General features: G+C 36.6%; 1 protein-coding gene across 4 annotated transcripts in view; it reads left to right on the top strand.

The window, feature by feature from the left end:
* SESN1 (sestrin 1) overlaps positions 1-8,772 on the top strand; it is a 98,143-nt gene extending 89,371 nt beyond the window's left edge. For all 4 annotated transcript variants that reach the window (XM_087443969.1, XM_004422192.3, XM_087443970.1 and 1 more), the window contains 5 exons: positions 1,156-1,303; positions 2,790-2,902; positions 5,290-5,480; positions 6,779-6,923; positions 7,582-8,772. In XM_087443969.1, the coding sequence (XP_087300095.1) occupies positions 1,156-1,303; positions 2,790-2,902; positions 5,290-5,480; positions 6,779-6,923; positions 7,582-7,668 (684 nt within the window). In that variant the 3' untranslated portion in view covers positions 7,669-8,772. The remainder of the gene's footprint in view (positions 1-1,155; positions 1,304-2,789; positions 2,903-5,289; positions 5,481-6,778; positions 6,924-7,581) is intronic.
* Positions 8,773-13,796: the final 5,024 nt, after the last annotated feature.

Here is a 13,796-nt window from a genome sequence, read left to right as displayed (position 1 = left end):
ATGGGTGAAAGCCAGGAAAAGTGGAAGAGTAGGGGGAAGAACATTCCTAGCAAAAGGAATTTGTAAAGGGGGAAACATTAGTTTTGTATTTAAACATTGAGATTTGAAATTTTAAGATTTCTTACTATATCTATTTTATATTCCATAGATTTGATCCAGCTTTCATAGTAAGAATGCAGCAGGGTATAGAAGTATAAATTGTTTGGCTAGTTCAAGACCACTTGGCCACTCCTCATGTGTCAGACCTGTCACTATAGATGTGTCACTGCTATAGTCATCCCAGCAAGTGACAGCTGCTAGCCCCATTTGCAGAGGTCAGGTGGACAGCTCCAGCCCTGTAAGGACATGTTTCATTCTTAATTGGTAAATTCGGTAACTAGAGCTGATTACTATAATTTAAAGATGATAGACATGTTGATAATATGCCCAGTGTACACAGCTGATGCAAAACCACTTATACTTTTTGTATCTTATTTTCTTTAACTGATTGAGCAAGTAGAAGTTAACTTTTAAATATCAGTTCTGTTTTAAATTGACAAGTAGTGTTAAACTTAAATTTTTAAAACTTAGCATTAACTGTAATGACATTACTAATTTTCTAAGGTATTAACATTAGAATGTGTTCTTAAAATCATTTTTCTTTTTTTTTTTTTTATTGTTACCGGTATCTCTCCTCCTCCTTCAAAATCATTTTTCTTATATTTTAAAATCTGCATATATGTATATGTAACAGGCCAAAATAATTCAGTTTTTGATTCATTCATGTACATTAAAATTATAAGATCTATTTTTCCTATATTTTAAGATCCAAATTCTTTTTTGTTTTTTTTTTGTGAGGAAGACCAGCCCTGAGCTAACATCCGATGCCAGTCCTCTTTTTGCTGAGGAAGACTGGCCCTGGGCTAACATCCGTGCCCATCTTCCTCCACTTTATACGGGATACCGCCACAGCATGGCTTGACAAGCGGGTGTCAGTGCCTGCCCGGGATCCGAACGAGCGAACCCCGGGCTGCCGCAGGGGAGCGCGCACTTAACTGCTACGCCACGGGGCCAGCCCCAAGATCCAAATTTTTATAAGATGGACTTAATAAAAGAAAATTCAGAAATTTCATCCTGTGTCTGACATATGTAACTTTAGTTATATTTTCTCTTCAGGTAAGTGATTCCTTCTTTGAGGTTGAAGCCCTCATGGAAAAGATGAGGCAGTTACAGGAATGTCGAGATGAAGAAGAGGCAAGTCAGGAAGAGATGGCTTCACGATTTGAAATCGAAAAAAGAGAGAGCATGTTTGTCTTCTCTTCAGGTAAAAGCAACCATTACATAGTGGATAAAATTTCTGTTGCTTACAAAAAAGAGCCCAACATTTTTATTTAGAAAATTTAAATAAAAGTTTTAAAACATTAATCCAAATATGTCTTTCCTTTTAGAGAGGCTATTGCATAGTTATTCCTACTTATAAATAAAGCAGGCAACCTAGAAAAGTAAGTTATATTGAAAATAACACTAGACTAAGGGAGGACATTTAATTTGGGTTCTAGTACTAAAATCACTGCTATTAAGCTTTATGAACATAAGTCACTTAATATGTGAGTGCTCCCTTTTTTTCTCTTCTTTAAAATGAGGAAAGTGAATTCATAAAGCCCTGAGATTGCTTCCGGCTTTAAAATTCTGATTATGAAAAGGAGCTATTTATTAGACAACTAACAACAACCTAAATCCTTTATGTTTAGCCTTTATCTATATGAGGCTACAGGATTTAATATATAAACCAGGTAACTTAAAGGAAAAAAGTTAATAAAGTGTCTCAAAATGTATTTTGAGGGCCGGCCCCGTGGCTTAGTGGTTAAGTGCTCGCGCTCCGCTGCTGGCGGCCCAGGTTCGGATCCCGGGCGCGCACCGATGCGCCGCTTCTCCGGCCATGCTGAGGCCGCGTCCCACATACAGCAACTAGAACGATGTGCAGCTATGAATGACATACAACTATCTACTGGGGCTTTGGGGGAAATAAATAAATAAATAAAATTTTTTAAAAAATGTATTTTGACAATAAGAGTGTGGGAGAAAAAGTATGTGTTAAAAGCACTAAGTTTCTTAATAGCAAAGAAAATATCCAATTTGTATAAATGGAGGTTGGATGTTAGCTCGTTTTTCCTTGAGGAAGTTTTGATTCTGTTTACTTGAAACGATAATCTCATCAACTCCTAAACATGAAGATAATCCAAAAAAGCTTACAGCGTGCGGGAAACATTGTAAAAATGATGATGCACAGAGAACCTTTTTCCTTCATTCACCACTCTTCAATTGTTTCTAGGACCTTTGAGCTGTTAGAGAGATCATATTATATATTATAGAAGATTAATATTCAACCAAAAAATAGTCCAAGTAAAGTTTAGAGCATAGCTGATTTGTTGTTACCATAAAGATTATCCAAAAGGTGTTCATTCTTTGAGTACATACTTTTAAGTAGGTACTCAATTAAGTAGAACCTAATATCTGTAAATTGGAGTGGGGACATAGGGAGTGGTCTATGAAAGAGAGGATAAAAAGCATAGAAATTTCAACCATAAGTATTTTTGTATAACAGAGAATCTACTTTAATTACAGTCCATTTACTGGTAAGTAAGCTATTTCTCTATAGTTTTAAGACTTTATTTTAGTTGATATTGGTTACTCAGTGTCAGAGAAAGGGTTATCCTACTTTTACTTGTTATAGGTAAAATGAATTTTAACTAGCATCCTGTTTTTGAAAAGCTTTCAGCAGCTTTTTAAAATTATTATTATTATTTCAGATGATGAAGAAGTTACACCAGCAAGAGATGTCTCTCGTCACTTTGAGGATACCAGTTATGGCTATAAGGATTTCTCTAGACATGGGATGCATGTTCCAACATTTCGAGTCCAGGTAAAATCACAACTTTGTTGTATGCACATGATTGATTAGAAATATCTCAATCTGACTTAAAACAAGAAAGAACCACTTGGATTTGAGAACTATAAAATGTTGCAAAAAGAAGTAACTTTCCTATGTACAGGCAGTTCCCTTAGGTATATTTATTATAATGTTAAAATTCATAAATCAGTTCAGAATTCAGATCACATTTACTCCTAAAACAAATTTACAGTAGTGGTTAGGTTCCCAGGTGATGCATAAAAACTCACTTAAGGTTCATAATATAACTAAACAATAAATAGTAGTTATATTTGAACCTAACATTTATAGCATTGGTTTTTCTCCCCCTCTCCTACTGAGCCCCAGTGATACAGTGAGGTGATTTATGCACCAGGCCTGAGTGACAAGAGAAATATCCTCAGCATCTCAAGCATTGTATGTGTGTGGGTAGAGGGAAAGAGGATGAGAAAAATCAGAGGTGAAAGATGTGCTTAAGTTAGGACTTTTAGGGAGAGTAAATTTTTTGTTTTCTTTTTAATTTGGGTGAGTTCTTGCACATACCATAGGTAATAAATCATGACAATTACTGTAACCTTAATTTCCTTTAAAATATGAACTGAATGTCATTTGAAGCTATGAGAATTTTTGAAGGTTTCAAATTTAAACCTTGGGAGGATTCACATAAATAAATGTTATTCCACAATTACTTAACACCTATCTCTTAGAATAAAGTTAGTAATACAGGGAGTAGAATTATTGTTGGTAAACTTTGTTTCTTTAGCTTCCAAATCATTAATTTTGAAATACACAGTAAAATTTCCCCAGTACAATTCTGTATATATTGAGTCCATGGAAATTTAGGGACCTGGTGATCCTCTGGGATACCAGGCTCCTTTTCTGTTTTTGCTTGGCAGGAGGCACTGTGCTAAGTGCTTTGCAAGCATATCTCAGCAGCAGCAGTAGCTATATCCTCTAGTTCCAGAATGAAAGTTGAGAATCATCAATTAGTTAGCAAATATTTATCTATTCTGTGCTATAGTTTTGTAAAACTGCTTCCAATCCATCAGTAGAAACAAACCATAGTTTAAATGTATTTCTTAATCTACTGTATAAATACTTAATTTAGATAGGTAAATAATTCAGATGAGTTGATATTCCCAACTTTCCCAATTATTGTGATGGGCCAGTGCTAAATAATAACTATTTTACCAGAATTATGAAACTATTTGAGAACTGAAAGATTTTGTTTCTTTGGTCAAGGAACTAAGATGTTTAAAGGGGCAAAAATTAGGCATAACGAAGAGTTATAGAATATTTCTACTTGATAGTGAAATTGTGTCATGAAATATAATAGCTTAGAATTGAAGAGATCATGTGGGCTGGAAATTTTATGGAAAGAGATTGGGATTTGAGAGATCTGAAAGGTCCAAAAGCATGGGCATTCTAAACAAAGGAGACTGAAGGCAATAATTGAGCTTACGTTGAGGGATAGAGTGAGGGAAGGGATCATAAAGAAACTGGCTGAACCACTGAGAGCTTCAAGCAAAGTATTCCTACTTCTGATTAGTGGGAAATTGGTTTAAAATTGGTCAGGTTTGTAGATTTTGACCAGAGTTATGGTATAATATCAAAGAGGTGTTTCAGGAAAATAAATATGAGAGCAACAGGGGTCGGCCCTGTGGCCTAGGTTAAGTTCGGTGCACCCTCCACTTTGGCAGCTCAGGTTTGGTTCCCGGGCACAGACCTGCACTAGTCGGCGGCGGCCATGCTGTGGTGGCATCCCACATACAAAGTGGAGGAAGACTGGCACAGATGTTGGCTCAAGGCAAATCCTCACCAAAAAAAAAAAAAAATTATGGGCGCAACATAGAAGTGGGGGCTTATTAAGTTTTGTTTGATGTGGAAAGAAGAGAAGCAGGGAGATTTAATGTAGAAAAACTAACTAGGAGACTCGGTTAATAGAGCTGAGAGTTAGAAGGGGGGTAGAGGAAAAGGAATGAGTGATGGACGTGTTGAATTAAAAATTTACAAAATTTGAGGACCATTTGAAATGCTGTAGTGATGGAAAAGGAGAGAGGACTCCAGAGTTGGGTCGCCTCTGGAGGCTGAGTGAGGAGACAGTGAGAGAGAGAAAGCTGAAAATGGGTAGCCTATGTGTAAGGGGAAGAGATTCAATTGGTTTTTAAACTTGCTGAGTTACAAAACATAACCTTTTGCATGTTGCAGTATAGAAATTGAAAACATCAGACTGGAGTGCAAGTGAAGCTGGGCGCTCAGGATGTACTAGAAAGGCAGTGGATTCCAACTGCCACTAATCTCACCACACTGCAGAGCAGTAGACATAGAGCTGTTCTTGGCCGCATTTGAGTTATTCACATTTGCTCTATTCTCTGATTTAGGACTATTGCTGGGAAGACCATGGTTATTCTTTGGTAAATCGCCTCTATCCAGATGTGGGACAGTTGATTGATGAAAAATTTCACATTGCTTACAATCTTACTTATAATACAATGGCAATGCACAAAGATGTAGATACCTCAATGCTCAGACGGGCCATTTGGAACTATATTCACTGCATGTTTGGAATAAGGTTAGTCTGTTTTCTTATGTTTATAAAGAGATGTTTTCCTCTGGGCTAAATTATTCAGGTACTTGGAACACATACACAGATATACATACACTCAAAACCATCCCCTCCCCAGTAGCTTATTTTTATGCTTTCAAGAGCCAATTTATTGCAGCTTGGTTTGTTTCCTCTCTCCTAGCTAGGCAGTAGGGCGAGTTAGGGACATTGACAAAAGTTAAATGACATATGCCTCCAGGAAAGGGGAGGGCAAGCAGGCTGGTCCTAGAGCATAGAGAGGCCAAGTTTGTTACCGAACATCTTTGATATCTTTTCTCTTTGTATCATCCTCTATCTCCTGACACACGCATGTTTCTACCTTCTTGGAAGTTAATAGCATTATAGTGCCTCTCTGTTCTCAAGCTCCTTCTGAAGCTATTCCCTACTCCCATGATACTCATTATAACGCAAAATGTTCACGTCCTGATTGTTGGATATTCAGCCACATTATTATGTTATATAGGCAATGCAGCCATTATATTCCACAGTCTAATATATGCACACAAACTTCATGCTGCAATGCTTTCTGATATTTTAGCTATAAAGACAACCTTTCTCTTGCTATTCATTTTATCAGTGGCCAGAGTAGTGACTTTAGCCTCCTGAATGGTTAGGACCAGCTTTGCCAAAGCTTTTTCCCTTTTCCACTGAAAACTGAGTAGGAGACTTCAGTCCCTGTGTGTTCTAGAAACCATCACCCAGTGGGGCAGAGCAGACACTGGTGCCTTTGACCATCTTTGCTTAAAGCAGAACAGCCTCTCCTAAGTGTAGACACTGTGAGGCCATCTATAGACCATCCTTTCCTCTGAGACAGCCCCCCCCCCCATTTTTTTTAACTCCTGGAAACATGAGAAAAATAATTCTCATTATTTTTATTTACACAAATAGATTATAATTTATATATCATGTAATAGTACCAATAATATTATTGTCTGATTAATTTCTTAATTTCAGCAATATCCATAAACTCTGTTTCCAGGATTTGTTCCTCAGTGTGGTTGCTTGTTCATGATTGTAAATAAATATACTGTTGCTTGGGCACTGGCAGATTTTCTGTTTATCTCCCTGACTTCTCTGTTTCTTATCTCTTTATATTCACTCATGTACCCCCAAGTTAAACATCGTAAAGCTGTTATTTTGGGGGACAGCTGCCTACACAAAGAAGGAAAAAGAATACAGCATTTACTATTGATGTGTGTACTTTCATAAGAAGAAAACAGACTATACATTGAAAATATAATAATTCTCAATTTGTCTTTTAACAGATATGATGACTATGACTATGGTGAAATTAACCAGCTATTGGATCGTAGCTTTAAAGTTTATATCAAAACTGTGGTTTGCACTCCCGAAAAGGTTACCAAAAGAATGTATGATAGCTTCTGGAGGCAGTTCAAGCACTCTGAGAAGGTATGTACCTATTGTGGCTTATTTACTCTCTAACTTAGCAGTGATTCTTATTCTCCTTCACCTAATCTAATGACTCTCAAACCCTTTCCATCACTTCTACCAACCCACAGACTATTTCAGCACAGCTGTCTCAGGTACCCCTTGGAAGGGAACCTCATTATGGTCCTAAAGTGAAAGAATAAAGACAGAGGGGACAGGTAGGAGGGACAGGTGGGCTGGCCCATGTTTAGAAGTGCTGGCATGTTGGCTGTCACCCCTTAAGAGAAAGAAGACTGTTTTGCAAGAGCTCTTTTAAATTGTTTATAAATAGAAATGTCTGGTCTTTGATCCATCTTTATAGAAGTTATTGAATGATGATTTGGCAGAGGAAGTTGGTATTCTAATACAGCAGTGTCTAGATTTTCTGAAATATAACAAACCTCCAAGAAGAGATGTTATTAACTATAAATATAAGCTTAAAACATCTACCCAGAAAGATCATCAGATAGCTTTTGTTTTGGGAAATTAATATTCTGTTCAACAAACCCAAGACTTCTACGATATTCAGTGGCACACAGAAAATGTACTTGTTTTTGGTGTTTATTTATTAGATGCACTGAAAAACTGATTTTGAATGCTTATAACCCTACCTTAAATGATGTTGTGTTTTACTATTCAGGTTCATGTTAATCTGCTTCTTATAGAAGCTCGGATGCAAGCAGAACTCCTTTACGCTCTGAGAGCCATTACCCGCTATATGACCTGATGCCTTTCCTCCATTCAAGATGATGGAACCATCAGCAGATATAGTCTACAAGGGGAAGGTACTAAGCCCCAGGACCAATGGTAGATAAAAGAATTCAGAAATCCATTGTGCCATGATTCCTTTAGTTTCTGCTATTTTACTGTGGAAATACCACTGCTGGCACGAGCAGTGAACGCTTGGCAGCTTCAAGTTTAGAGCTGTGAAGAAGGGCTGCCGTTCACAGTATTTTGCTTTTTGACAGTACAAGATGCTGTATAACTGTTTTAATACAGCAAATAGTAACTCTCCAAATCCTGTTGCTTTTATGTTAAATAAGATAACAAGAATTGGAGCATGCAAAGAATGGGACTTGGATAATGATGTAAGCTTTTATACGTAAAGAATTTTAGATCTTGGTGCTGCTATTCCTGCTGGTGGAATGAATAGAGTGGCTGTTCCAGTTAAGCTATTAGTAATAAAAGTGAACACTGCTACTATCTGAGCCTACATACATAATTTGTGTGGTTTCAAATTAAAGTTGCATATGTGTTAATTTTTTTGCATCTAAAAAAGCGTAGAATTATTACAGCTCGGTAAAGACCACTTTGATGGTAACAGTTCATTTCTTTCATTGTAGTTTTTTTAAATTCAGAGTTATTGGATGACTTTAAATTACAGTGGCATTCTTAAAGATTTTCTTCATAAAAGCAATCTTAAATGAAAGTGTGTAAATTATAAGAAAAGCTGGCATCTTTTGATATGCTGTCTCTCCCAAGATTCTCTGACACTGGAGGGCAGCTGTCTTGTGCAGTATTTTTGTTTCCAGCACCGAAGTTGTGAGAAGTGTTGCTGTAGACTGCTGCGCAGTCCCAGGTGCATTCTGCCCCTCTGCTCCTGCCTGCCTCATGGTCCCCACTTTAAAGGTTGTGCAGCTCCTAAATAATAAAGCTGGAAAATATTTTTAGTCAGGTTATCAAATTTGATTTACAAAAATGCTAACTGTGTTTGAAATGCAAACAGGTTTGAAAAAAACGTATTAAGTACTTTGTATTCTGGAAGCGTGAATTGCTTTTGAAGTCTGTCAGTATTATTGGTATTTTTCAATAAAGAATAATTTTTCTCCAATTTTATTTGCTGTCTCAGTCTCTTAAGAAGTCCTGATTTCACAATCAGTAACAATTCTGAGTTTCTATTTACTTTCATTAACCAAGTAGTTTCAGACTTAACACTGTAATCAGATGAGAGACAGCTATAAATGGCAAACTCTCGATGTCATTTTGAGGGATACAAAGAAGAGTGGACCTTCAGGATCTTATCTAAGACTGTTGTTATGTTGGAAATGACTGGGATGGTCCCATGCCTTGTCCTTTTTGAACTGAGGCTTTTAGAGTTCCAATAGAATTATTAAGAATTATGAGAAACAAGGACTTATTAGGAAGCAACTGTAGAACAAAAAAAATTATACTGTCAAACAACTAAGAAAAGCTCTAAATTTAATAATCAAAGGTGTTGCAATAACTCTGTTACTCATCAAAACATTTATTGAGATCAATCTAGTGCCTGCAAATTTATAATGTGTAGATGGGGGTGGGAATGGGGAGGCACAGTTTTGAATAGAGGTGGTACCTGCCTTCAAGGATATATACCCTAGTGAGAAGACAAGACTATCACCATAGATAGAAACTGATGATTAAATATAAAATGTATTGAAGATAATAATAAAGAAATGGATAAGCCCATTTCTAGTTAGCTTACAATAATATACATGTAGTCCTACCCACTGAATTTGCATTGTGCCTTTGCCGCCTTCTGTCTGCTGCTATCTCATAGCAATACAGGTGAACCCAACAAGTAAAGTTGCACTGAATATAGTTAAGTTTTTACACATTCTGCTTCTGCTCTTTGTTCTTTGCACTTCCTCTTGAAAATAAAAGATTTCTAATAGAGGTTCTAATTAGTAGTAGGATAATCACAAAACAAGATCAACTGAATGCATTATCTCAGTCCACTGAAGCTTATAATCACTTAGAAATCACATGTCAACATGAAAATTTTGATGAGTAAAAAAGTGTGCTTATGGCTAAAGTAATAAAAGCATGCATGTGATACAAAGTTGATGTTTCAGTGCCTCCCATTTAACAGGTGCTTCCTGTTACTCAGAATGTTTTCTCAAAACTAAACACACAGTGTTTCTAATGTTACTATAATCTTTGAAACTAATACTTTCCAAAATAATTGGGGATGGTAAAATAGAATACTCTATGGAATATCAAAACCCTCCCCCACAAGAGGAAAATTTTTTGTTAAATAATCATGGAAAGATTTCTGGCTGAGGTTTCCAGGATCCAATTTTTAAAATCTGAGTTTTTAAGTAAAATTTGGGGAACTTCTTTTTTAACTAGGCCAAACTTAACTCAGTATCTTACTATAAGAATGAGATAATTCTAAACACTTCCATATTTACTACAATTATTTAACTTCCTATAAATGGTGGTAATATTTTTAACCTAAAATTCCCTTAAAAGCTTAAAATTCACTTAAAAGCTGAGATTTTTATTCTAATAGTTTAGCTATTTCAAATTAGTTTTGCTAACAGACCATTGGTAGATAAGTACATAAAACTTGTTGGATAAGCATGTTTTCCATTATTAAAATACTCTGAAAGTTTATTGGCATATTTGTGACTAGTGAATGTCAAGGTATAGCAAAAGGCAGGTGGATCTGAGGTGACATCACCAACGAAACTCCAGGTCCTCATTCCCCATGGAGACACTGAGTTAACAACAATATACGGACCAAATACCTTTGTGAGAACTCTAGAAACCAATTGGGAAACTACAGCACCCAGACAAACACAAAGCCAGGAGAAGGCTGCACCAAAAAGTGTAGGAAAGTGTGTGGCGTTTTGTTGGTCCTAGCCCCTCCCCCTACCTAGCACAGCAAGGCATGATTGAGAAGAAACTCCCAATTCCTGGCTCCTCCCTCAGGACAGAAAGAAAAAAGTAGAATTTGTGTCCAATATTCTGACATGTCTGGGGGCTGCCTGAGGGACTAGATTCTGTCTCACCTGACTAGGAGCACTAATGGGAGTGGTGGTGTGGTTTGGATGCTGGTTGGAGGTCATTGAAAACAGAAGCAAGCAGAGAGGTGCGTTAGAGCAGCAGGGAGTCTACAGTTCTGCAGGCAAGCACAGGGGGCGCAAGAGAGTACAAACAGGAATATAATAGAAACAGGGGCAAGCCTCTTAGAGAAATTAAAAGCAGATGTATATCCTGGAATAAAAGCACATAAGCCCAGAGAAGATACATCCCTAGAAAAGGTTTGAGAGGTTCCAGAACCTCTACGCAGGCTGATTGGTGAAGCCAGTCTGTAAAGGCTGGAAGAGGTGGCTGTTTTTCAAATACCCAAATCTCAACAAAGTTCAAGGCATATAAAGAAACAGAGAAACATGGCCCAATCTAAGAAACAAAACAATTCTCCAGAAATGAATGCTAAAGAAATGCAGATCTCTTAATTACCTGACAAAGAATTTAAAACAATTGTCTTAAAGATCTCAATGAACTAAAAGAGAACAAGATTGGCAAAGAAATCAGGAAAATGCATGAACAAAATGAGAATGTCAACAAAGACAGAAACTATAAAAAAGAACCAAACAAATTATGGAGCTGAAGAATACAATAGTTGAATTGAAAAATTCACTAGAGCAGTTCAACAGGAGACTTGACAATCAGACAGAACAAAGAACCAGCAAACCTGGAGACAAGTTATTTTATATTATCAAGTCAGAGAGACAAAAAGAAAAATGAAGAAAAGTGAAAAGAGCCGAAGCGGGACTTAACAGAACACCACCAAGCGCCAAAGCAGGACTTAACGGAACACCACCAAGCGCCGAAGCGGGACTTAACGGAACACCACCAAGCAGGCCAATATACACGTCACCGGGGGGGGGGGGGAGCAGAGAACTTATTTAAAGGAATAATGGACAAAAATTTATCAAATTTGAGGAAATAAATGGGCATACTATTTCAAGAAGCTCAACAAATTCCAAGTAGGGTAAACCCAGAGACCTGGGTTTTGTGTCCAATATTCTGACATGTCTGGGGGCATTGAGACACATAATCAAACTGATACAAGTCAAAGAGAAAGAATCCTAAAAGCAACTTGCCATGTACAAGCAAGCCTCTGCAAGATTATCAGCAGGTTTCTCAGCATAAACTTTGCATGCCAGAGGGCAGTAGAATGATATATTCAAAGTGCTGAAAGGAAAAAACTATCCACCAAGCATACAATATCCAGTAAAACTGTTCTTTATAAATAGGGGAGAAATTAGGACTTTCCCAGAGTTTATCTGAGGGGGTTTATTACCACTAGACCTGCCCTAGAAGACATGCTAAAAGAAGTCCTTTAAGTGGAAACAAAAGGATGCTACAGAGGAATGCAAGGCAACATGAAAACAAAGTTATCTGGTAAAGGTAAATATATGGACAAATATAGAAATTTGTATTATTGTAATTTTGGCACATAAATCTACTTTTAGTTCTTGTATAGAATTTGAAAGACAAAAGCATAAAAATAACTATAAGTCTATGTTAATGGGTACAAAATATATCAAGATATAATTTTTGACATCAATAACCAAGTAGGGGTAGACAGAGCTGCAAAGGAGTGGAGTTTTTATATGCAATTCAAGTTGTTATCAGTTTAAAATAGATTGTTATAACTTTAAGATTGTTAATATAAGCCCCATACTTTAAGATTGTTAATATAAGCCCCATGGTAACCACAAAGAAAATATCTCTAGAACTTACACAAAAAGAAATGAGAAGAAAATCAAAACATGTCACTACAATGAAACACAAAAGAAAGAGTAAGAAAGGAAACGAGGGACAAAAAAGCTACAGGACATACAGAAAACAACAAGGTGGCAATAGTAAGTCCTTCCTTATCAGTGATTACATTAAATGTAACTGGATTGAATTCCCCAATCAAGAGACACAGATTGGCTGAATGGATAAAATAAAAAAGGATCCAACTATATGCTGTCTACAAGAGACTAACTTGAGATCTATGGACACATATAGGCTGAAAGTGAAAGGATAGAAAAAGATATTCCATGCAAATGGTAACCAAAAGAGAGTAGAGGCAGCTATACTAATACCAGACAAAAGGGTCAATTTACCAGCAATATATAACAATTATGAATACATACGCACCAAATAACAGAGCTTCTAAATATATGAAGCAAACATTAACAGAATTGAATAGAGAAATACATAGCACCACAATAATAGTAGGAGATTCAATACCCTACTTTCAATAATGGATAGAGCAACCAGAAGAAAATGAATAAGGAACAGAGGACTTGAACAACACTATAGACCAGTTGGACCTATCAGACATACACAGAACATTCCATCCAACAACAGCAGATTCTTCTCAAGTGCACATGGAACATTCTACAGGATTGACTACATGTTAGGCCACAGCCACAAAACAAGTCTTAATAAATTTTAAAAGTCTGAAATCATACAAAGTATCTCTTCTGATTACAATGGAATGAAACTAGAAATCAATAGCAGAAAGAAAAACTGGAAAATCCACAAGTATTTTACAGTGCTTTCTTAAACAACCAATGCATCAAATAAAAAATCACAAAAGGAATTAGAAAATTTCTCAGAACAAATTAAAATGAAAACACAACATACCAAAACTTATGGGATGCAGTGAAAGCAGTGCTAAAAGGTAACTTTATAGCTATAAACCCTTACATTAAAAAAGAAAAAGATCTGGGGCCATCCTGGTGGCATAGTGGTTAAGTTTGCGTGCTCTGCTTTGGTGGCCTGGGGCTCATGGGTTCAGATCCAGGGTGCGGACCTACACACCACTCATCAAGCCATGCTGTGGCACTGTCGCATATATAAAACAGAGGAAGATTGGCACAGATGTTAGCTCAGGGCCAATCTCCCGTGCCAAAAAAAGAAAAAAGAGATCTCAAATCAACAAGCTATCATCATATCTCAAGAAACTAGAGAAAGAAGAACAATCTAAACCCAAAGCTAGCAGAGGAAGGAAATAATAAAGATTAGAGCAGAGATAAAAAAACAGACAATAGAAAAACAATAGAAAAAAAAAATCAACAAAACTAAGAG

The sequence above is a fragment of the Ceratotherium simum genome, chromosome 19 (genome assembly GCF_057802395.1).
Source record: "Ceratotherium simum simum isolate JZ-2026a chromosome 19, ASM5780239v1, whole genome shotgun sequence".
Lineage (NCBI taxonomy): Eukaryota > Metazoa > Chordata > Mammalia > Perissodactyla > Rhinocerotidae > Ceratotherium > Ceratotherium simum.
The sequence above is the reverse complement of the archived record's forward strand: the minus strand, read 5'-3'. Positions and strand labels throughout refer to the sequence as shown.